Source organism: Micropterus salmoides, unplaced genomic scaffold (assembly GCF_014851395.1).
Source record: "Micropterus salmoides isolate LMB-PRFRI ecotype aquatic unplaced genomic scaffold, ASM1485139v1 Ms_hic_scaffold_8, whole genome shotgun sequence".
Classification (NCBI taxonomy): Eukaryota; Metazoa; Chordata; class Actinopteri; order Centrarchiformes; family Centrarchidae; genus Micropterus; species Micropterus salmoides.
Genome location: NW_024044570.1, coordinates 37,704,610 through 37,728,295, shown reverse-complemented (window position 1 = coordinate 37,728,295; position 23,686 = coordinate 37,704,610). Strand labels below are relative to the sequence as shown.

The 23,686-nt window shown below is 40.0% G+C and overlaps 1 protein-coding gene across 8 annotated transcripts in view; it reads left to right on the top strand.

Annotated features, from left to right (window-relative positions):
* The first annotated feature begins 1,264 nt into the window (after window positions 1-1,264).
* Window positions 1,265-23,686, top strand: part of ppp6r3 (protein phosphatase 6, regulatory subunit 3) — a 41,999-nt gene continuing 19,577 nt past the window's right edge. For 4 of the 8 annotated variants that reach the window (XM_038705129.1, XM_038705130.1, XM_038705128.1 and 1 more), the window contains exons 1-14: window positions 1,266-1,457; window positions 5,906-6,073; window positions 6,219-6,453; window positions 8,554-8,740; window positions 9,900-10,037; window positions 11,985-12,050; window positions 12,200-12,312; window positions 13,005-13,118; window positions 14,837-14,963; window positions 16,612-16,764; window positions 17,212-17,361; window positions 20,207-20,271; window positions 20,923-21,038; window positions 21,307-21,392. In XM_038705129.1, the coding sequence (XP_038561057.1) occupies window positions 6,227-6,453; window positions 8,554-8,740; window positions 9,900-10,037; window positions 11,985-12,050; window positions 12,200-12,312; window positions 13,005-13,118; window positions 14,837-14,963; window positions 16,612-16,764; window positions 17,212-17,361; window positions 20,207-20,271; window positions 20,923-21,038; window positions 21,307-21,392 (1,542 nt within the window). In that variant the 5' untranslated portion in view covers window positions 1,266-1,457; window positions 5,906-6,073; window positions 6,219-6,226. Of the gene's footprint in view, window positions 1,458-3,554; window positions 3,763-5,905; window positions 6,074-6,218; window positions 6,454-8,553; window positions 8,741-9,899; window positions 10,038-11,984; window positions 12,051-12,199; window positions 12,313-13,004; window positions 13,119-14,836; window positions 14,964-16,611; window positions 16,765-17,211; window positions 17,362-20,206; window positions 20,272-20,922; window positions 21,039-21,306; window positions 21,393-23,686 lie in introns of all 8 variants that reach the window. The other 4 variants (XM_038705126.1, XM_038705125.1, XM_038705124.1 and 1 more) reach the window with 2 other exon arrangements.

Genomic DNA, 23,686 nt, shown 5'->3' with positions numbered 1-23,686 from the left:
CTTGGCAATGAAGCTCTTTCTGATTCTGACTGTCTGAAACATAAAGGGAACTACAAACTGCATCTCATTATACAACCCTGTGTTGTTAAATGACAAATGGCATGAATCTACATGTACTGTGTATACCTTGGGGTCAGCATGTGTGATAAAATAAAATAATCTCAACTCAAAGATCCACAACTGCATCTTCATCAGAAAATTGAACTGATTTATTGTTCATACATACTATTAATTCAGATTAAAATATCTGAAGAACACAAAGACTTCCTTCCAAGACATCCATGTATCTATTTGTTGACATGATTAATTAATTTATTAGGAAAAAGATTGGCAGATACATTAATTCATAATAAAAAACCTATGTACATCTGTCATATATATATATATATATATATATATATATATATATATATATATATATATATATTACTGGGGGTAACAAATTGAATATTCAATCAAGTGTGTCCTCTTTGGGACAATACCAAAGAGAAGAATAGCAAATGACTTTCAACAAGCATGGTCACATATGTTGAAGAGTATGAATTGCTGTATTGTCCCAACAACAATAAACCCTGATTACAATGGCAATCATGTTTACAAATGTTAGTATTTTTCTTATTTATGGCCTACAACTTTTTCAGATTGCAATCCTTATGTTAGCCAAAAAGCAGTAAGCGTTTTCAGTTTTCAAATTAAATTAGGTTTTGAGTTATCATCAGTAAAAGAGAAGAATTAGAGTGTTTACTTGGTTACACCATAGACTGTATATAAAAAGGGTTTCACCTCACCTAATTTAATCTGCTTTCGAGACGAAGCCAAAGGCGAAAAAAATCCCCAAATTATGTCAACTGGTTTTGACCCACCACCCTCGTTTCTCGGCGAGAAGGGCGTGCTCGAACTCTGCGAGTATGTTCGATTAAGCTTGCATTGTAAACGTGCGAGCGGGGTCATGTTTTACATTAACCATATTTCACCTGAATAGGATTACATAGCAAAGAGGCTACACTATGTTCTTTTTACTTACTCTGCTAACTTACTACATGAGTGTAACTACATATATACACTTAAACAAATAAAACAGTATAAACTCCGCTCTTCCGGGCCACAGAATATTTAAACTTCGTTTAAATGACGCCATGAAATGGCACATTCTGCAGCCAATAACACCTCTGGGCCTGGTTTGAGCGATGGGAATCCAACCAATAGTTTTTCTGTAACAGTTTGAGTGACAAGCACTGTAGCTGTAGTGGGGGAAGGGGTAGCTGAAGTTGACGGAACCGCCATCTTGAAAAGTGCCCTCGGATGATCTACCTTTTCGCGCCTATCAGAATCGGTTTTAAACGCTTTATTTTCCTTACCGGAATTTCGTGTTATCTCGATGTTCGTTTTGTTAAGGCCGGAGGCTAATGGCAAGATAAGCTACCTGCTGGAGAGTCGCCGTTTACCGTTTTCTGTCGGTAGGTACACTTGCTAGCCCATGCACTTGGTTGGTGCTGAAGAGACGATTAGCCAGCAGTCTTCAGATAGCCGGCTAACGTTAGCTGGCTATCAAGAAGCATAGTTGGCCATCTTAACAGTATGCTGTCAGACGCTCTCGGTGTACGTCTAGCTAGGACAAGGGTAACATTAACATTGCATATCACTGTTATTAGGAAGGGATGGAAACCATAGCGACATATAGTTCGCCAGCCTGTCCGCCAATCAACGTTAGTCTAATTCACTGATATTTGTTAACTTGACGTAAGTTAACGTTAGTCCCTGTCGTTAGTTGGTTCCTGATTTAAGGTGGCCAGGTTAGCTAACGATAGCTAGTGACGTTAGCCAGTCAACCATAGCCGGGGTGTTTCTGTTACGTTAGCGGCAACGTTAGTCTGTTTTGGGCCTTTAACTGTTATTTATATATATATATAATTTTAAATGGACTGACGTTCCAGCAGACGTATAATTTCGACTACCAAACGCTAATAATGTTCTAAAACGTTAACGTAAACCTACATAAGCCGACAATAGCTTGAATTAGCTCATAATATTTGCCTGGCGTTTCAACCTATATTTATCCGAAATCAAAGCTAGTGTAACAATTGTTAACAATTTAACGTTACCGTTAACGTTACTAACGTTACTGTAATCTGAGACAACTGCGTCTTCGACAAGATCACTTGATTGGTACGGAATTAATGGCTGAAATTAACCGTGTAGTTAATTCTGTGTGTATATGATATAACATTAGCTGCTGTGTTGATTTTAAGAAAGGAAGTGCTGTTGTCTGTCTATTTTTTTTGGCATGCGCAAACTATGTATGTTGGGAATTTACCAGCTAAATGTATCAAAACTGTCAGTAACGTTAGCTAGTTAGTGTCTAGATCGATTTTGTTTGGGTCTCGTGACAGTGTCTGTCAAAGCACCCAAAGCTGTAAAAGTTTTCCTGTTTTGGTTGTCTAGAGTATTTTATTACTATTGGCCTTTGGCATATGTCTCACTGTTATTTTGTTGATTCCGTGGCTAACGTTAATTAAGGTTTCACTGTGATGGAAGGATATATTTTATTCCTTAAGACTTTATGTATTTTGTAGTTGGAACACTTTAGCCAGTGGTGGAAAGCTGTTGCCGAGTACAGAAAAACACAACCTAAAACAAAATCAGGAATGTACTTATTATAGTATGATTATGACTAGCCACATTTTAGTGTTGACATTAGTTTTGACCTCCCAGTGGCTAGTATCTGTTATGTTTATCAAACATATCTGTGGCATTCTCTTGTTATCATTTTGCTGTTCATTATAAGTAAGAATGGGGTTTATGCACCAGTTTACACTTTCCCTTTTTATATGCATCTACTGTCAACAGCAAATCACTGTTTAAGAGATTCTTTCCCAATAACTTGTTTTCTTGTGTATATTTAGAATGAAACATTGTTTTGTGAAGCGTAGCTGTTTTGACCGGTTGTGCTTGCGGTTGGAAAATATTGTAGAATGTATATAAATGTCTATTTTTGACAAACTCTAGGTATTTTGGTATTCACTGTTTATTAATTTGTCGGTGAACAATGAAAAGAACACTAATATTTTACAACCATATCACCATGTCGTTAAGTTACCTGTAGTTTCAGATGTACGCGCCATGTTTTGATGCGGCACAGTCTGTGTATTCCAGAAGATGCTTGAAGCGGTCTCATCCCCTACTCTATCACAGTGGAAAAGATAATGGCAGAAGTAGGGCTGCACTTAATCGATGAAGAAAACAATTCTTATATTTGATTAGTCGATTAATCTTAATAAAAGGCTTAAGTTATCGATAATTCTAAAAAAAAAAAATGTATTACTCCATTAATATAACAATTAAGTTATCCAAAATAAATATCAAAAACCTGTCTCATTAATATTTAAATATTTTATTCAGTCATTATCATAAAGAGACATAAGAACACTCAGAATAATGATAACAGTGGCTTATCTTAAAATGAGTCTAATTTCCACGTCCCTGCTGTGTTGTGATCTCTCTAATAAAGGAACAAATCTCTTTCTGTTTGTCTGTTTGTATTTTGATTATGTCAGGAACAATCGACTTCAAACGTGGCGGGTGTGTTGCTGCAGACCCAAGTGCAGTGTCGCGTTTGGTGCAATTTGAAGCGCAACATGTTCAGAATTAATAAATGTGATAGAAAACAGCTCTGAGTGGATCTCTGCAGGGAGCGCTCACTGGGGCACAGCGAAACTGCTCATGCAGGCAAGGCTTATGCTGCTCTGCAACAGCGAGACCGAGGTATGCTTACTGGGACGGGGCTTATACGATCCGATGTGGTAGTGAATTGTTGAAACAGAGTTATCGTCATCATGCAGGTTTAAAATGTTAGAAACAAATGTGTTGAAATGGAGTTGTAAGAGTTTTCTGAAGTTCTAAAGTAGGGCTGCAGCTAACGTTGATTTTTAGTATTCGAAGCTTTGATAGATTATTTCAACGTTTCATCAATGCGTCGTTTAAGAAGTACTTTTGCTTGGCGGCGGCAGTCAAACCACGTTTTGTCAAAAAAACACACGTGAAATGTGAAACGGGAAATAAGCAATCCTGCACACAAAACAGCTGTTTATTATATAGATGGCAGTTATAAAGACAAAGAATCTGGGTGAAAGGATGGATTAGCATACGCAGGTAGCAGGGATTGTCTGAGCTACAGAGAGAGCTGGGGTTGAGTTAAAAGGTGCAGCTCCCCGACACCCAGTAAACTCATGACTCTGAGGTTCCAACTCACGGCCCAAAAAGGAGATCAACAAACGCACATGAACATTTTCAGCTGAGGACTGCGGCTTACTTTGGCTTCAACTCAACAATCAATCATGATTTCAGTTAAATGCTAAAGTTGCTGTTAACTTGTCTGTGGTCCGCTGGCAGCACACCGGGTCCTTTCTGATCAGGTGCTGTTGCGGTAGGCGACATAAGTTTTGTTTTATGGTGGACAGATGGTAACATTACAGAATTGTTTTCTTTCATCTTGAAATAATCCCATACTTTGGACACTTTCTTCTTCGCCCCTCGCTATTTTCTCTCTCTTCCTCCAATTTGCCAACAGCGCCATTATACGTCATGTTCACTGCATCAGCGTGATGTGCGACAGTAATAAATATTCATGGGAAACACTGCTGTAAAATTACATGGATTAAACGAAACATTTTATTAATCAATGAATCGTTTCAGCCCTGGTTCTAAGGACGCGCTAAATATCTAGCAGTATCTCCGCCATTGTCATGTTGTTTCAGTGTTATTAATGCTGTTTTAATGAACTGGTTAGCTCAGTCAGTAGTACGCAGGCCTTTCAAATGCGCAGGCCATGTATGCGTCCGCTCCAGAGTATATTCGAGGCTTTAAGTGGAAGTGGTTATGTGAGTAACTTGCTGACATGACTGAGATCTGTTTTAGCACCAGCCACTATCAAAGTATTTATGTATTTAGCCTGTGTGCTGCATCTTGCTGACCCCTGCTGTAGATGAAACCAATGTGAAACGCACATTTTGAACAAAAAGCGCAGGGAGGCGTCACATCGGACCCTGTGAACAGGCACTGCACTAAAATTTATAATAACATATTGAATGATGAGAGGAAGCTAGCCAAGCATTGAGTGTTGCCATGCTCCCACAGTGTGCAAGTGAACATTTGTAGCGCATAGTTTTATTATCGTAGGAAATTTTAGTAGCGGCGGTCATGATTCAGCAGCGGCGGTGCGCCACTGCTGAATGCATATAGGGGAAACACTGTTGTAGCCTTTCCTATTTCGTTGCTGCTCCGTTGTTGCTGCTGCGGTGGTCTTAGTAACTGGGACTAGAGGGCTCTGTGGGCGTGACTGGCACCGCTAACCTCGCTCGTGTTTGTGGAGCTTCTCAACCCCGAAAACGTGAACACATTTTCGATTCGCCATCAACTTTAATAAAACTGCCAAATTCAAGTTCTACACAGTAGATTTCTCCCCTCAAAACCTTTCAAAAGAGTATTTAGTGACTAGATAGCATAAAAAACAAAAAACAGTTCTGCTGAATGCTTATTCTTCATGAGTAGGGCCTGTGTCCACCAAAGCGTTTTTCCCTGAGGCCAGCGTCAATGGGATTGATTGCAATGGGAGCGCCGCGTTTTTACAACACGGTAAAAAACGGTAGCAGCGTGAGAAGGCGCTGAGTGTCTTGACGACAAATCATTGTAGCCCCACTGACATGTTTGCAAAGTTTGAGTTTTTGAGCATGTTTTGGTCCGCCAAAAATGAGTTTACTTAAAAAATAAATAAATAATTCCTTTAGTTTTTTTAGGGACCTTGCATGTTTCATGCTCGGGCCCTAATGAGAATTGCTATATCCTCATTAAAACCAGTGAAACGTTCCTTCAGCATTTCTCCATCTGTTTCTGTGTCTGCGCCTTACAGGTGTTTGCTGTTGAACTACTGTATGTGTGCTGTTTATCAGTCCGTCCATCACCGCTGTCTGCCTGCCTGTCTGTTCTTCCGGCTAGCCTGGAATGGGCCACAACTCCCAAAGACTAGAACACACTTCTTCATAACCTGAGCTCTGCCGTCTGCACAACATACTCACAGGTAGGAAGAAGAAAGAGCTGTTCAGTGATCCCTCAGTTAATTATTATAGTCATCTATTATATTCTCTTAACCTCTGATGGAAGATGTAATTTTGTATTATTTTAATGACATGTGCTGTTGGTGACTTTTTCACAAAATCTTTTAGAAGTCACCATGTTTTGGAAGTTTGACCTCCACACCACATCCCACATTGACACGCTATTAGAGAAGGAGGATGTGACGCTGACCGAGGTGATGGATGAGGACGATGTCCTGCAGGAGTGCAAGGCCCAGAACCATAAACTGGTTGACTTCCTGCTGAGACCACAGTGCATGGAGGACCTGGTCACCTTCATCACACAGGAACCCAATACTGATGTTGAGGAGAAGGTTAAATACAAGTAAGAGGAAATGCAATTTGACACATACGTAGACATCTCTCCAAGTCCCCCTTAGTTCTCCCTTAGTATTGCAGCCATCATTTTGCCATTTTGGATATATGTGCTGTTAATGGTTGTGCAAGCTCACAGAAAACACTACAACTGTAGGCATTGGCCCAGCATATTTTGCAATTACATAATGTTCATTTAAGGATTTCCCATGGTTCACTGCAGTGCACAATAAAAGCATGTTGGTAATCATAGTATTTAAACTAGAGCCAGACAAATATGGGTTTTTGGGGGCCGATACCAATATTAAAGTGAAAAAGAGCCGACTTATAACATATTTAGATTTTGAAAATGATTTGGATAGTAGACCGTATAAACTACACTCAGGACGATATTGAAAGCTGCTCTGTATGTGGGCCATAAAACCTTTTCCTAAATGGATTATGTTAATAAAATAGATTGTAGTCTCAACAACTTAAGATGTAAACAATTGCTCGTCAATAAATATTTGCTCTTTTTCAGCCATCTGTAAACAGAGAGAGCGAGAGAGAATAAGCATGTGGATTTAACCTTACACATAATCTGCCATAATATCTACTTTCAATGTAGCATATTCACCTCTAGTTTATTATTTTACCAGCACTCTTTAATTCTAACCAAATCTACGAGAAACCATTTTTCAACCACCATCGGTCTAAAACATGCTGTCCATGATACAGTGACCTGCTGTTGAATGCATCTACACTGAACAAAATTATAAACGCAACACTTTTGTTTTTGCCCCCATTCATCATGAGCTGAACTCAAAGATCTAAGACTTTCTCTATGTACACAAAAGGCCTGTTTCTCTCAAATATTGTTCACAAATCTGTCAACAATCTGTTTTTAGTGAGCACTTCTCCTTTGCCGAGATAATCCATCCACCTCACAGGTGTGGCATTTCAAGATGCTGATCAGACAGCATGGGGATTGCACAGGTGCGCCTTAGGCTGGCCACAATAAAAAGGCCACTCCAAAATGTGCAGTTTCACAAGAAGGAAGATGCTGACTGATGTCATGTCCTTGAGGTCTCGTCCTACCAAATAACCATCACCAAATAATAATGCATAGATAGTGGTATTGATAAAGACTTGGATTGTTATGTAGTCTCAATAAAAAACAGAAAAACATCCCTAGTTGTTAATGACATGTTTGAAGTGTTCCCTCAAACTTTCCAGACTTCATTACAACAATGTCTGCATACTAATCATAACAGGGAAACTGTAATGCTCCCGTACAGTGGATCTAATGATCCTCCGGTTCTGGCCTCTTGTGTTTGGCATTCAGAGGCAGTGACACTACGAGCTTGACTAACCCCTCTAAGCACTTATAGAGAACAACCGGTGTACTGCCAGAACTTTCTGGGTAACACTTGTGCAGTAGAATTTCTGTTCTGTGTGAGTAGGAGACCTAAATAGACATTTTTTTGAGTCACAAGGTGTACCGAACCGAGGCAGTCACATACCTAATGGTTATGGAAGAATACACGTACTGTTACACCCCTACCGTGTAGATGGAAAAAAGGCTATTTAAATGGTGGTGTTATAATCACAGTAGTTTTATGCATTGCAATGACTAATGAGAAAATCACAATCCTGTTGGTGCAGCCTAAATGTGGGCTTGTGGAAAAGCGTAAGGAGCAGAGGAGCTGTAGATGTTAGATAGGACTAAGGAAACTTTGAAAGTAACAGAAACAAATCCTGCCAGACGTTTTTGCACCTTTTTAATCCATCATGACATAAATCAGTTGTAAACTAAAACATTTGTAGCTTTCATTTGTTTCAGAATTAAGTCTGAAGAACAAGTTAGTTTGCAACATTAGCCATCCAAAGCTGATCAGCAAGATCCAGCAAAGGTGTTACACCCAATTGTTCTTAGTTTCTCTTCCATACTGATTATTTGCGATTATTGGCACCACCAGTTTGTTAGAGTACAGCAGATTATTTGAAATCTCTTGCTGCTTTCATGAAGAATCCCTATAGTTTTCCAGTGTAGTCCAGTGTAAACTTTTTGTCACAGTATTGTAACCGTTGTGTTGGAAACATCTAAGGAACTGCTTTTGCTCTCTTCCAGGTATCCCAATATATCATGTGAACTGCTTACATCAGATGTCAGCCAGATCAATGACAGGCTAGGGGAAGATGAAAAACTGCTGATGAAACTGTACGGCTTCCTTCAGAATGAGCCACCTCTCAACCCGCTCCTGGCCAGTTTCTTCTCCAAGGTCTTGTCCATTCTTATAGGACGCAAGCCTGAACAGGTAAATCAGCCAGAAGAGGGTGTTGTGTGTGAGAATGGGATAAAAGTTGTCATCTTATTTGGGCTGGGGCGATTGATTATGGTAATATGTCCATTTGCATAACATTCATTGGCTCGTCACAATGAAGTACTGCACCTGGTCTAAGCAGGGATTCCCCGGAGAACAAGCTGCAACTTAAAAACCTCGCCTTCCACCATCTGAAGTTTGGGAGTATTTTAGACCCAACAGTGTGGTGCTCTGTAAGCTCTGCAGACTGGAAGTGGCTTTTCACAAACACTTTAGGCTGCACGAACATGAAGAAGAACAATCAGAGAACTTCATCAAGACAGCAGCAAGACAGTAGAGCAAATTGTGTTTCCTTCTGTCCCCCACAAGCCTGACATATTCAGGCATGCAAACTCCTCATCTTTTTTGCCAAATTTGCCATTTTGAAACCTAGATGAGTCACCTGCATGATTTGTGCAGATCCGATGAGGAAAATATGGGGCGTCGGAACCATTGTATTTTTAAGACCAATAATAATTATTAATTGTAGTTATTATTAATTATTATTAATAATAGTTATCAAATCCATTCCACTCGTGGAATGCACTAATAAATTAAACTCATTCCGCGTTTTAGCTTCAGCCTTGACTTCAACCTACTCCTCCTTCAAATCCATTCCACTTGGCTCATTCAGAGTCCATACACGTTTCACTACTCGCGACACAGCGAGGTAAACAAAGCATTTTAGCTTAGCTGCTGCTCAGGTGGGACCAGTCATGGGTCTGGCTATGTGCTCACATACTGTCACTAAACAAGCTGCTGTTTAAGTGACTGTTCATCATTTGTTCGCCTGTTGCTTTTAAAGGCATCATGTAGTCTTTGTTGCAGCACTGAATTTCAGTTACACTCAAACTATGTTTTTACATAAGTTATCTGATGTTTTTGCTAGGCTAGCTACGTAGCTAGTTATCCTGTATCTTTTTTTTAATATTTGCAATAAATAAAGTATTTCAATAAATAAATTATCAATAAAGAAGCTCAGTCACGTCACACATGTTGTGTTGTAATGTTCATTTTAGTCTCTTCACTCTAATAGAATCTTTTAGACCTGTAGGAAACATGGCAGTTGTACTGATTTTAAGGTGTGTATGGTTTGTTTTCTTTGTCTTTATAGATAGTGGATTTTCTGCGGAAGCAGGAGGACTTTGTAGACTTGATGATCAAACACATCGGGACATCTGCCATCATGGATCTGCTGCTCAGAATGCTCACCTGCATTGAACCACAACAGCTACGACAGGATGTTCTCAGCGTGGGTAGTGGCATTGTTGTGCAAGTTCACCCTTCATAAGAGCTAGCTCAAAGTTCAGTTCATACAGCTTAAAATGAACAAGTCCCTGTTCACAGTACCGTCACATGTTCATACGTACACGTACAAAATGCTGCGACTTCGGTGGAGGAACTTTGCAGCTGCTGGCCTGTGATCTTAACCTTTTGTTAATGATTTCTTGTGAACATCATTCCCTTGCAGATATTTCCCAAAACTGGTCGGATGCTTCAGCTGGATGTGTCGATTGAAATTTGTTGTTGATGTTGCACCAAGATCTGTGACCTATCAGATTGTGTGACCTAAATGGGAAGTTAAGCCAATAGACCTTTCTACCAGAAAGACTTTCTAACAACATATAGTTAATGTTGTGAAACAGGCGCAGCTTGGTTAGATTTAGGCAGTAAAACTACTAGGGTTAGGTTTAGGAAAAATGGATGTTTTGGTTTAAGAATCTTATGGATCACAGAATTTGGTGCAGCACCTGTCCAGCACGCCAGGTGACGTAAAACACAGTGTGTGAGCTAACAACGCTAACAAATTGTGTTTTTACGTCACCTGGCACCTTCATTAGTTGCAAACGGATACACTCAGCTGAACGTTAACTTGAGCATGTTCAATGAACGCAGTGTTTTACATGCACCACGCAGTAGCCGCACAACACTTTCTCAGCTGCGATTTTTATTTTTTGCGATTTAATATGCAATTAATTTTTTACCTTCTGTATTATTCAAAATGGACAAGCAGTAAATCAGTGTATAGTATGACCAACATAATATTATTAGAAGAAATATCAAATAATTTGAGTGTCAAGTCATGGCATTAATTAATTTGATATAATATCAGGTCAGCCTACCTGAAGACAAGAAAAGCACAGTGTGTTATACAGTAAGCGCTCAATACAAAACTCGCATATCAACCACCAATTAATGCGTCCTTTTCTCTCAGGAGTCCATCTTTCTATATTCCAGTAAGCAAACAAAAAATACTCAGTTTAAAGTTCAATTCAAAAGTTGGCCAACGAAAATAAAACCAAGTGACACCTCTTGTGTTTAACAGACAATCTTAGTAATTCTCCGACAACACCGGAGTTCCCCCGCAGCCTCCGACGCTGGTAAGCAGCGCACTGGCTGTAACTCGGGACAGACTGGGCCTCTTTCGGGCGTGCGTTTGGTTTGAAACGCCGTTTCACAGATATTTCCTGAGCTGACTGGTGGCTGTGTGACGCAGGCGCCGATCGCCACAATACGCTTACCTTACTACACGTGTATTTCTGCTGTGCATTGTCCCTGTCCGTCAAAGCGGCGGATGGCCTGAATATTTCACCCACCCCCGCCTCCAAGTCACCCGCGGGTGCTACTTTCATTGCCTGTGTGACACTAAAGTTTCTGTAGTGTCGGCTTCTGTCAAGCTTAAGGCCGTTTTACAACAAGTCAAGGTACAGCGTAACCTGCTTTACTTTTGGGTGTCATGTGATGAGAAACTCTTGTTTTATCACATCGCGATAATTTCGCAAATGCAATTGATCGTTCAGCCCTAGTACAAAAGATAATTAATTGTGCTATTCTTCACTGACGCATCAGCATGAATAATCAGAATAGATTATTGCTCCACTATGATCCGTTACACCGTTGGTATCTACTAAGACAATTTGACCATTAGCATGCATATGGGTTTACAATATGCATTTGGTAATTCATAGTTCTTGTTAGGTGCTTTATTGAGATACATAAGTGAAGTAATTGGCAACATGGATGCACACGTGCACATTAACCAGAAAATAAAAGTTAATTTAATACACAATTTTCACACTTGATACATAAAGGTGACCACAGGTAAACACATTCCTTTTACTTTGAATTGAACATCTTGTTCTTTTGGTTTTAATGTTTTGTGCTGTCCTGTCCATATCTGCTCTTTGTCCTCTTTCAGTGGCTGAATGAGGAGAAAGTGATTCAGAGACTGGTGGACATGGTACAACCTTCTCAAGATGAGGATGTGAGTTTCATGAATGAATACTAATATTTGTTTTATATACGTTCAGGATTTAGGACTTTGATTGGGGGATTGAATATGTTAAGTTTCAAGTGAGTCAAATGCAAAATCATAAATTGATGTTTTGGATATTTACACCTTTCTTGACACAGAGACACTCCAATGCCTCCCAGTCACTGTGTGAGATCATCCGACTGAGCAGAGACCAGATGTTCCAGGTCCAGGGCTGCTCGGAGCCTGACCCACTTCTGGCCACACTTGAAAAGTATGCAAGCATTTATCTACAACAACTTACATACAGTACGGTACAAACCTGGTTAATTCCCAAGGTATTTTTGACTGTGACCAACTACTAAGGGATTGAGGCTTATTTAATAGTCCATAGGTTCTATTTACTGTACAGGTGATTTATTATTTTTTTTACTGAGATTTTACTGAGGCAAATCAGTCGAGGGCTGCAACCTACGATCATTTTTATTGGTGATCAATGTGTCGATTAATGTCTCAATTAATCGATAAATTGTTCGATCTATAAAATGTCTGAAAATGGTTAAAATGTCAGTGTTCCCCAAAGCCCAAGAGGACTTTCTCAAATGTTTTTGTTTTGTCCATAACCCAGAAATATTCAATTTACATAGATGTCATAGATGAGGTAAAGGTGCTAGAAAAGAAACTCAAATAAAAACTTCAACAGAAATATAAACAGATTAATTTATTATCAAAATAATTGACAGATAATTGATTAACTGTTGCAGATCATGATCATGCATTTAGCTTTTACTTGCTCACCATTTTTGTTTTTCAGTTGATTTTGCATTGTATGTAATTTTATACAGTTATTTAACAAGGGCTTTTGCCATTTTGCCCAGTAAGCTATTAAACAAACTCTGCCCTACAGATCTGGCAAGTGACTTTGAAGCCTGCTTTCCCTTCATCTTTGTTTGTCCTCTTACTCAGACAGGAAACGGTGGAGCAGCTGCTGTCAAATATCTTTGACAAGGAGAAGAATGAATCTGCAATTGTCAGTGTTATCCAGATCCTCCTCACGTTGTTTGAGACAAGGAGACCAGCGTACGTTCCTATGGCCTTTCTCTCTGTATCTGTCTCTCTAGCTGTATTTCTCTGCAAACTGCTAAAACATGTTGCAAAATATAGCCTCCTTTGGCGACTGGTAATTTACCTGGGTGGCCTGCCCAGCTCTGGAAACATGGCTTATTTTAGCTTTACAGGTAGTACAAATTGCAAGCTTTGTGTTGTCTTCATGCACAGTGAAGAACTTCCTCGATTACTACATGTTTTAGCGTGTGTGTGGCTGAGCAATAGACTGTTACGGTCTGTTTGCAGGCATCAGATGATCGATCAGTGCATATTTTAAATTTGAAATTGGATACAAAGTAGGTGATGAGAATGTTAATAAAATGTTATTTATATAGCACCAAATCACAACAACAGTTATCTCACAGCACTTTTCATAAAAGAGCAGGTCTAGACCGTACTCTGTGATGTTATTTACAGAAACCCGACAGTTCCCACCAAGAGCAGCACTAGGCGACAGAGGCAAGGAAAAACTTCCTTTTAAGAGGCAGAAACCTCGAGCAGAACCATGGCTCAGGGTGGGCGGCCATCTGCCTCCACCGGTTGGGGTGAAGGAGAGGGAGGGGGAGAGGGAGGGAGGGAGGCAGCCTACACAATACACACACACAGAGGTACAGACAGCAAAGGTGATGTTGCTATAGACTGAATGAATAATGGTACAGATATTATAGTAGTGTTTATGATAATAATCGTAATGTTATAAGCCATAATCATCAAGGTTAAGACAAAGTATTTCACTTTATATGTAATGAGTCTAACATATATGAAAGTTTCACTTTCTGGTTTAAATTATGGCACCAGATCAAAGCAGTGAATACACAGATCAGCAGGCATGGACCATGCAGGGACCATAGTTCAAGGAAATAAATTAATAATAGAGCTGCTCGATTATAGCAAAAATCATAAAACTGAATGCTTTTTCTTTAAATGATTATGCATTATCTCAAAAAGCCCATGAAATAAGAAATTGTAATCAAATATGTTTAACTTTAAACAACATTGGGGTGGGGTGACATACACAGAGTGGAACAGAGCTGGTGACAGGTGAAGTACTCGAGTTGATACCTCATTACATAACACTGACATTCAACTGGTAAGTTCTGTCAGGAAATGCAGTTACATAAACCGACAGTGAAAAAAACAAGCAAGGACCAGGTAAAGCAAGGCTTCCGACACCTGGTTTAGTAGAAGTATAAATATGTAAATTGCCTGCTAGGCTGATTTATGCAGTGTAAAATGTCATAGGCTTAAGCTAATAGTGGTCACAAGCAGTAAGTTGTAACCGTTGTCATCTTTGCTCGTGCTGAACTAACTTTGAACATCACAGCATGGCTGAGAGGGAGGTTGGGCTTTTGGGGGGGGGCAGTTATAAAGGAAAGGGTGCCAACACAACACACAACCAGTGTCATTGCGAAACAGTATGCGTCACACTGATTGCTTAACTTGTTTTCATAATCATTGGAAGCCAAAAACGAAAATGTGATTTAAAATTCCATTAATTGCACAGCCTTAGTTCATGGTAACATTATTACCATGAACGTTCCTGCTACTGAGGTAGCAGTTGGGTAAAACACTGTTTATGTATGCTTCAATATCACACAACCCATAATTATTTTCCCTGTCTGTGACTTGGCACTACTGCATTGTGTTAGGTGAGCTACATCATTCAAAGGTTATGACTTTCTCTGTTGTAGGTTTGAGGGTCATATGGAGTGCCCCCCTGGGATGTCCCATCCTTCATTCTCCGTCAACCACAGCATACTGGAGGCTGTGAGACCCCGACTCAAAGATTTTCACCAGCTGCTACTGGAACCCCCAAAGGTAGAAAGCATACAGACAGTTGTAAATAAGTCTCTTGTAGATTAGTTACTACAGGGTTCAGTGTTTCCCTAGCATTGTTTTGAAGGAAAAAAAAAATATATATATATATATATATAATTTTAGATGGACTGAATCCCGAAATAGATTAACAAAAATTGTAAAAGTTACGTCCGGTCAAACTATGTAAATAAGGAGAAGCGCTGCCCACATGAGTGGCCTCCGTCAGACCCACTTATTACTGTGAGTTCAGCAGCATGTGGAGTCGAGTAATCACGTGTTTTAATAGGGAACAATTCATAATATGTATTTCAACAATGCATTCATTGTGGTCTGTCCTTTTATTAAATAGCATTATAATATTTTAATGTCCTACTGTTGCAATACAATTGCAATTACATTGTGAATTGTTACCACAAATTGCACATACATTTGAATATTGCTATATGTATATTTACATGATGCATCAAATTCATTGATTTTGAATCAGTTTGAAAATCCTATGGAAGTTTCAGTTTGCATAGAGACAGAGCGCAACGCGTCATACTCTGAAAACTTGGCTTATCTTGTCAATGATCCCACTGGATGTCCAGATTTGATCGTATCACCAGATAAGATCATCATTTAAGCTAAGCAAGATCAAAACCGTGCCTTTTACAGGGCTTGTGTTGGGCTTGGGCTGTGTTCAGACTGCAGGCCTTAATGCTCAATTCCGATTTTTTTTTATTTTTCCCCAGATCCGATTTTTTTTGTTTTTTTGTTTGACAGTTCACGTTATAGTTTAAATGTGGCCCATATCAGACTCCAGTATGAACAGTCTGCGGCACTTGTGATTGGATGCTGGCAAATGATACAAGCAAGCTCATATGAAAGTGATGGCACAGAGCAGTGTTAACTAAAGAGGAAAATCCCCCTCAGAGCTGTCAGACCTGAGGAACCTCAGAGAGCAGAGTTTCAGTTGATGGGAAGTAAATTAACTGATGATGTTCTGCTTAACACAATACTATTAACTTTACTTACTAAGATAAGTTGATAATTCCGTAATTATATTTAGTTATTTAATCAATGTTGTGTCAATTTTCCCCTGCGGTATCAAAAATGGTATCAAATAATTTTTAGAAATTCCAGTATTGTGACAACACTACTATAGATTATGAGAGATATCCAAACTAGTAGGGCTTCCTCCGATTTAAAGATTTTACTAGTCGACAAGTAGTCGTCAGTTCAAGCCATTACTCGACTAGTCTTTGCTTGTTGATGATATATTTTAAATATATGTATTGTCACCAAAACTGTCCAGTCGACGAGTTTACTGTCAGTCTGTATAACTTCATGTTTACTCTTCTTGGTTCATTTGTAAAAAGTCAGTGTGAAAATGAACCGTCAAGAACTACATTGCAACAATACATGATCCTTTTAGTCAAGCCCATTGTCAGCGTTTTTTGTTTTATCCAGTGTTTGTAAACAGTGTTGTTCTGAATTTCTAGCAGTAGGACAATGTTTCAGATGGTCCGCTCAGAGTAATTTTGTTTTAAATGATCTTCTAACATGTACTATAAATATTGAGTAATTAGTATGGGTATATCCCAGTTACAAGTAAGTGTGTGTGTATGTGTGTGTATATTAAGCAGTGTTTATTTTCCACCAACAGAGGAATGTGATGAAGACAACGTGGGGGGTCCTGGACCCTCCTGTGGGCAACACCAGGCTCAATGTGGTCAGACTTGTGGCCAGTCTGTTGCAGAGCAACACACACAGCATAAACACAGAGCTCATTAACCTCAACACACTGGGAGTCATACTAGTGAGTACTATCTGTGTTTTGGTATTTGTTTTGTGCCATTTTTTCCCCATTCCTCACTACCCTATAACAATCTTAACTACAGTAAAATCTAATGACAACTCTAACAAAGCTGACAGGTTGGAGTTTTATTGTAGGTTGTGTTAAAGGGTCACACATAAATGTAAATGTTCTGTATTTGTATAGCGCCTTTCTAGTCTTTGCGACCACTCAAAATGCTTTTTACACTACATCGCATTTACCCATTCATATACTAGGCCTAAGTGCTCAAACAGAAACTTTCACACACATTCATACACCGATGGAACAGCCATCGGGGGCAATTCGGAAAAAACAGGAACCGTCTCATAATAAGGGATAAGAATAACTTGTTGAGTATGCTGTTCGGTATTAGACTGTCAGGCCATTTACTAACGTCTCTTTCTATAATTGTTTTGTTTTGCTCTGCAGGATATGTATTTCAAATACATCTGGAACAACTTCCTCCACATTCAGGTGGAGATCTGCACAGCCATGATTCTGGCTATGCCCCCTGCCCCTTCTGAGACCCAGCCAGACACAGAGCAAGAACATGCAAGGGAGAGCATTCTCATCAAAAATGTAAGATTCGAATATAAGATACTTACAGTATCTCACAAAAGTGAGTACACCCCTCACATTATTGTAAATATTTGATTATAACTTTTCATGTGACACCACTGAAGAAATGACGCTCTGCTACAATGTAAAGTAGTGAGTGTACAGTTTGTATAACAGTGTAAATCTGCTGTCCCCTCAAAATAACACTTCACACAGCCATTAATGTCTAAACCGCTGGCAACAAAAGTGAGGACACCCTTAAGTGAAAATGTTCAAATTGGGCCCAAAGGGTCAATATTTTGTGGCCACCATTATTTTCCAGCACTGCCTTAACCCTCTTGGGCATGGAGTTCACCAGAGCTTCACAGGTTGCAACTGCAGTCCTCTTCCACTCCTCCATGACAGAGCTGGTGGATGTTAGAGACCTTGTGCTCCATCTTTCGTTTTAGGATGCCCCACAGATGCTCAATAGAAGAAGAAGAATCAGAAGGAGCTTTATTGCCAAGTAGTGTTTTACACATTCAATGAATTTGCTTTGGTGAAAAGGTGCTACACGTAGACAAACATACAGATGACATAAATAGATGTAGAAATATATAAATATGGAATAAACAAATAAAAGTTATATAAGAATAATAGAAGACTAGAGAAAAATACTACTATTTTCAGAGAAAGAACAACATGGCAGATATTTACATGTGCATTACTCCGGTTTGTGTAGTGCAGACGTATTGCAACAGAAGAGGATACTGTGTGCACAAATATATAAATTGACAATATATAAAAATACAACATAACAACAATAAAACAACTACGATTAACAACAAATGTGTGCAATGTGCCAGGTTCATGCATGAAATGAAATAATTTTTACATGTGCAGAGATATTTGTAGTATTTGCAAGGGGGGAGTGTCAGTAGGGGACCCGGGCCTTGTTAATGAGGCTAGCTGTAGACGGGAAGAAACTGTTTTTGAAGCGAGAGGCCTCCTGCCGGAGGGGAGAGTCTGAAACAGCTTGTGACTGGGATAGGAGGAGTCAGCTGCAATCTTTCCTGCTCGCCTCAGAGTCCTCGAGGAGTACAGGTCCTGAAGAGAAGGAAGATTGCAGCCAATCACCTTCTCTGCAGAGCGAATGATGCGCTGCAGCCTGCCCTTGTCCCTGGCAGTGGCAGCAGCGTACCAGATGGTGATGGAGGAGGTGAGGATGGACTCAATGATGGCCGTGTAGAAGTGCACCATCATTGTCTTTGGCAGGCTGAACTTCTTCAGCTGCCGCAGGAAGTACATCCTCAATAGGTTTTAGGTCTGGAGACATGCTTGGCCAGTCCATCACCTTTACCCTCAGCTTCTTCAGCAAGGCAGTGGTCATCTTGAAGAGGTTTCCTTCTGGGACGACAGCCAATTTGATGCAGTGTGCGGCGTATGGTCTGAGCACTGACAGGCAGACCCCCCACCCCTTCAACCTCAGCAGCAATGCTGGCAACACTCATATGTCTATATTCCAAAGACAGCCTCTGGATATGACACTTAGCATGTGTACACAACTTCTTTGGTCGACCGTGGTGAGGCCTGTTCTGAGTGGACCCTGTCCTGTTGAACCGCTGTATGGTCTTGGCCACCGTGCTACAGCTCAGTTTCAGGGTCTTGGGAATCTTGTTAACTTAGGCCATCTTTATGTAGAGCAACAATTCTTTTTTCAGATCCTCAGAGTTCTTTTCCATGAGGTGCCATGTTGAACTTCCAGTGACCAGTATGACGGAGTGTGAGAGACGTAACGCCAAATTCAAAACACCTGCTCCACATTCACACAAGACTTTGGCTGTGTTGGAAACGGGCTAAACTGCTGTCTCAGAAGGTGTCTAACGGGACAGCGAGGCATCGAGTGCTGTTTGAAACTGCTCGAACGATCTCTTCCTGTCTCCTGAGATGCCTTCAAGCTAACCCAGTAACGGGCAGTTTTGAAGGCATCATCAACGATTTCTTGATGCTGACTATTACCCATAAAGCAGTGGGTCTCTGCGGCTGCCGGAGCTTTTGAAAACTGGTCAAGATGGCGGACAAACAAGCCGAATTTGTACACAAATAAACGTTTTTAAAAGTTTAGTAGTTTTCTCGCTTCGATTTTTGAAAAGCTTGCTAGAACTAAACACCGAACCATCATTAGCTCGTGACTGTAACCAACCAAGTTTGTTCAGTATGATTTCTGAGGCGTCTGTTAGCCGTTTGGCTTTTCAATGATGCTAAGACTAGCGTTCTTTCATGCTAAGACTAGCGTCTCTTCTGACAACCAGAAGAGACGCAAGACGGCGTGCTGACGTCACATGTTGCCGTAAGTGCTGCCCTAGAAGGCTGTTTGAAACTAATGAAGCTGCCTTCATTTGAAAGTGATGCCTTCTGAGGCAGCTGTCTATTACGGTATCGAGGCAGCGAGGCAACTGCCTTCCTTTTCGAACACAGCCAACGTAACACTAACAAGTCACATGACAGCGGGGAGGGAAAATGGCTAATTGGGCCCAATTTAGACATTAATGGCTGTGTGATGTGTTATTTTGAGGGGACAGCAGATTTACACTGTTATACAAGCTGTACACTCACTACTTGGTGTCATTTCTTCAGTGTTGTCACGTGAAAAGATGATCAAATATTTACAAAAATGTGAGGGGTGTACTCACTTTTGTGAGATACTGGATGTCAATTCTTAAATGTCATTATTTGATGTCATTGTTTAGGTCTGCACAAGCTTATAGCAAAACCGCAAAGGTTGCTGCATCTTTGCAAACTAAAACTATCTTTACATAGGTTAAACACTAACTCCAAGCAAAACTGTTCAAACTAAACAGTATTTCCTTGTATTTTTCTCCACCAGCTGTTTCAAAAGTGCCAGTTTATACAGAGAATCGTAGATGCCTGGAGCTCCAATGAGAAAGAACAGTGAGTATTCTGTTCTGCTGCAAATGAGACCATAATTAACTTTGTCAGGGTGTACCACTGCTTCATTGTGTGAATAGAAACAAAATGTGCCAAAAGTCCCTTGCTCCTTCACTGTGATCATTATTGGTCAAGGTTCAGAATGCTTTGCTTTAGATTAGGGCTGAACGATTAATTGTTTTCAAATCGAAATTGCGATTTGAAAGAACGCGATTAGCTAATCGTGAAGCTGTGAACCAGTTTTGTTCTGCTCTCTGCACGGCTACAGGGAGCATTTCAGAATAAGAACATTTTGCCTGCCTGATTTTTCTGACTTGTTCAGATTTTGTTCAGTTGTCCTTGATTTTTGTGCTTATGGTTAAGTAGGCTACGTAGTTAAACTGTTTATTTTTTGTCTGTGTTAACTGTGTTTATTGATATACCATCGGGAGTCTGTGCTGCTTGACGCGACAGATTCTGTCAAATAGACTGGCAGTGAATATTGAACTTTACCTAAAGTTAAAAAAAATAAAATTGCAAATAGAATTGTAATGTTTGGCAGAAAAATCGCAATTAGATTTATTTATTTTTCCCAAATCCTTCAGCCAAGTCAAAGTATTAACTCTTATGGAATGTCCTAATAATAGTATTTGATGCGTTCGTGTGTGTTTAAAGGGCAGAAGGTGGTCGGCGACGAGGCTACATGGGTCACCTCACCAGAATAGCCAACTCTATAGTTCATAACTGTGACAAAGGCCCGAATGGACCACAGATACAACAGCTCATTTCTGGTAAGGACTCTCCTCTGTCTGAGGGCTCATATCTCTCCGTCCTCATCGGTCTTGTGAAATAGCTTTATCGTGTGTGTGTGTATGTGTGAAGTTCTCATGATGGTAACAGGGTGGAAATCTTCCTATGGCAGTACTTGGCCCATTTGTGTTTATCAGAATAACAAGTGGCAACTGATATGGACTTGAGAGCACCATTCATCATTTATTTTAAAAATATACAGTATATGAAGATAGAGTACAAATATGACGTGTTTATGTTTTAAAACAGAGCTTCCCTCAGAGGACCGAGAGAAATGGGAGGCCTTTATTTCTGGGCAGCTGGCTGACACAAACAAGAGAAACACTGTTGACCTGGTAAGTAACTTCTAGAGCTGAACCCGAATATTCAATTGTTGGGTACACATTTAATTTTCAATTTTGAGATTCAAATTTTGAGGATTTCTTTTGCACGACTGACCTCCGCTCACAGCAGGGAACTTGCGCTCCAGTTCACATCAAAAGGAAAACAAAATGAAGCCATCAGCTATGTGGGAGCACTATAAACTGATAGATGACAACGGCAGTGTGGCAGTTGTGTCTTCTTATTAATTTTATAATTGCTTAATTTCATTACAGATCAAAACAGTAAACTTTAGACTACAACAAACAACAACTTAATGAAATCATTTAAATAATTAGGCTGATCGAAGGAGTACATTTAGTAGACAATAATAAAAGTTAAAAGCCAATTTTAACTTTGCACTGCCGGGAAAGCTTTGGTTTTTCGATGTTGATTACTGTCTAAGCCTCGAAGTTCAAAAATGACATCCGGGCCAAGCCTAATAACTACATGAACACTGATGTCAATCTTTAATATTTCCCTGTACATGTTAAGAGTATAGACATTTTTGTTATTGGCTCTGTAGTCCAGCACATTGGATTTCAAAGAAAGCAGTGATCAGATCTAAAGTAGCGTTTTCCTCCCAGATCCTGTGTTCTGAGTACAGATCAGTTTTTCCCCTAGGATGGAGTTGTAGCAGCGGAGGTGAAGCGAAAACATTTGTTGTGCACATGCATACAGCACCCTGTTGTATGTCTGAATATAAAACCTCAGTACAATAAGTGTCAGCAGCAGTGCTCTTGTGTCCATGAGCAAGCGATGCGTGTCAGAATAGTTTAAGATTTGAGTGTTTTCCCGAAGTCTTAGATGCACATATTTGGTGGTAATGGGGGGTGGTGGGGGGTCTTCCCAAGACCTCCTTCTTACCAAGCATTTCATTTGCTCAATAAAATCCAAAGAAACGTCTCCTCATTAGCTTAAAAGGGACTAACCTCAGCTCCTCCATAGTCAGCACTATCATTTCTTTTCCTAACAACCAGTTTGAAAACTGGAAAAAGTTAACCATTAGGATGTATAGTCTTTGTGCAGGACAGAGCTGTAGGCTACAACAGTTTAGTCTAAGCATGTAATGTTGTCAATACTGGACAAAGTAGGTAATGAAATGCAGCTTACTTCCTATAAATTCTGCTAATGTTAAGTTACATAGAGCCATAAAACATAGCCTACTGTCAGCTTTCCTATTCAGCTGTGCAGTCTGAAGTAGAGGGGAGATGTTTAGCACTGACTGGCTTCACTTTTCCAGCAGTTGGGGATACAGCAGACAGGCTTTTCTTGGTCTTAAGAAGTCACACTACTGTATAACCGACATACATTTACTGGCTCGTATTCATTGCCACTTTCTGCGGCTTGGACAACTAAACACTACGTACCTCCCGATTCCTCACAAGAGTTAGGCTGCTCATAACAGCACCTTTCACGTAGATGTTCTTTGAAGAACGAGGGGAGGAAGCTAGCTAAGAGTTTAGTGTTTCTGTGGTCGCACAGTGCGCGAGTGAAAACATTAGTAGCGTGTAGTTTAATGATCGTGGAAAATTTTAGTAGCGGATGTCATAATTCAACAGCGGTGCACCACCGCTCCTGAATGAATATAGAGAAAACACTGCAGATCCAATACATGTCTAAGCTTAAAGCATCAGTAGGCAACATTACATCATTATAATTTTGGATGAAACCGTTTTGGACCATAAGGTAGCAATTGTTTACATGGCTAGCCTAGTAAGGCTAACAGCAGGCTCTCTGTTAATCTCTTCTCTTCAGCATTTTCCTTCTTCAGGCTTGCTTGTAGCCTAACATATGCCATTGTAGGTAAATTAACTATTGGAAATTTATGAAAAACTGCTAGGGCTGAATGATTAATTGTTTTCGAATCGAAATTGCAATTTGAAAGAACGCAATTAGCTAATCGTGAAGACGGCGATTTAAAATGTAGGTTAATTATACAGCACATCTGACCCGTTTTAAACAGTCATGCAGTTACAAATTCATTCCGTTGTCATCCTTGTGTGACAGACTTGCTAACCAATCACAAGCGCCGTACGCATCCTGTTACGGTCCTATTCACCAATCAGAGCGGGCACAGGGCATGTACATTTTTACAACAAACGAAACTAGAGGAAAATGCGTTGGATAATGGCGCCAGGCGTAGGCCACATAGTTCAGTTGTTTCCCTTTTTGTCTGTTAACTGTTTGGTTTATTGTTGATATACGATCGGGAGTCTGCACAGGGTATTTTATTTTGACAATCAACTGGATTCTCTGTTGTGTTCCT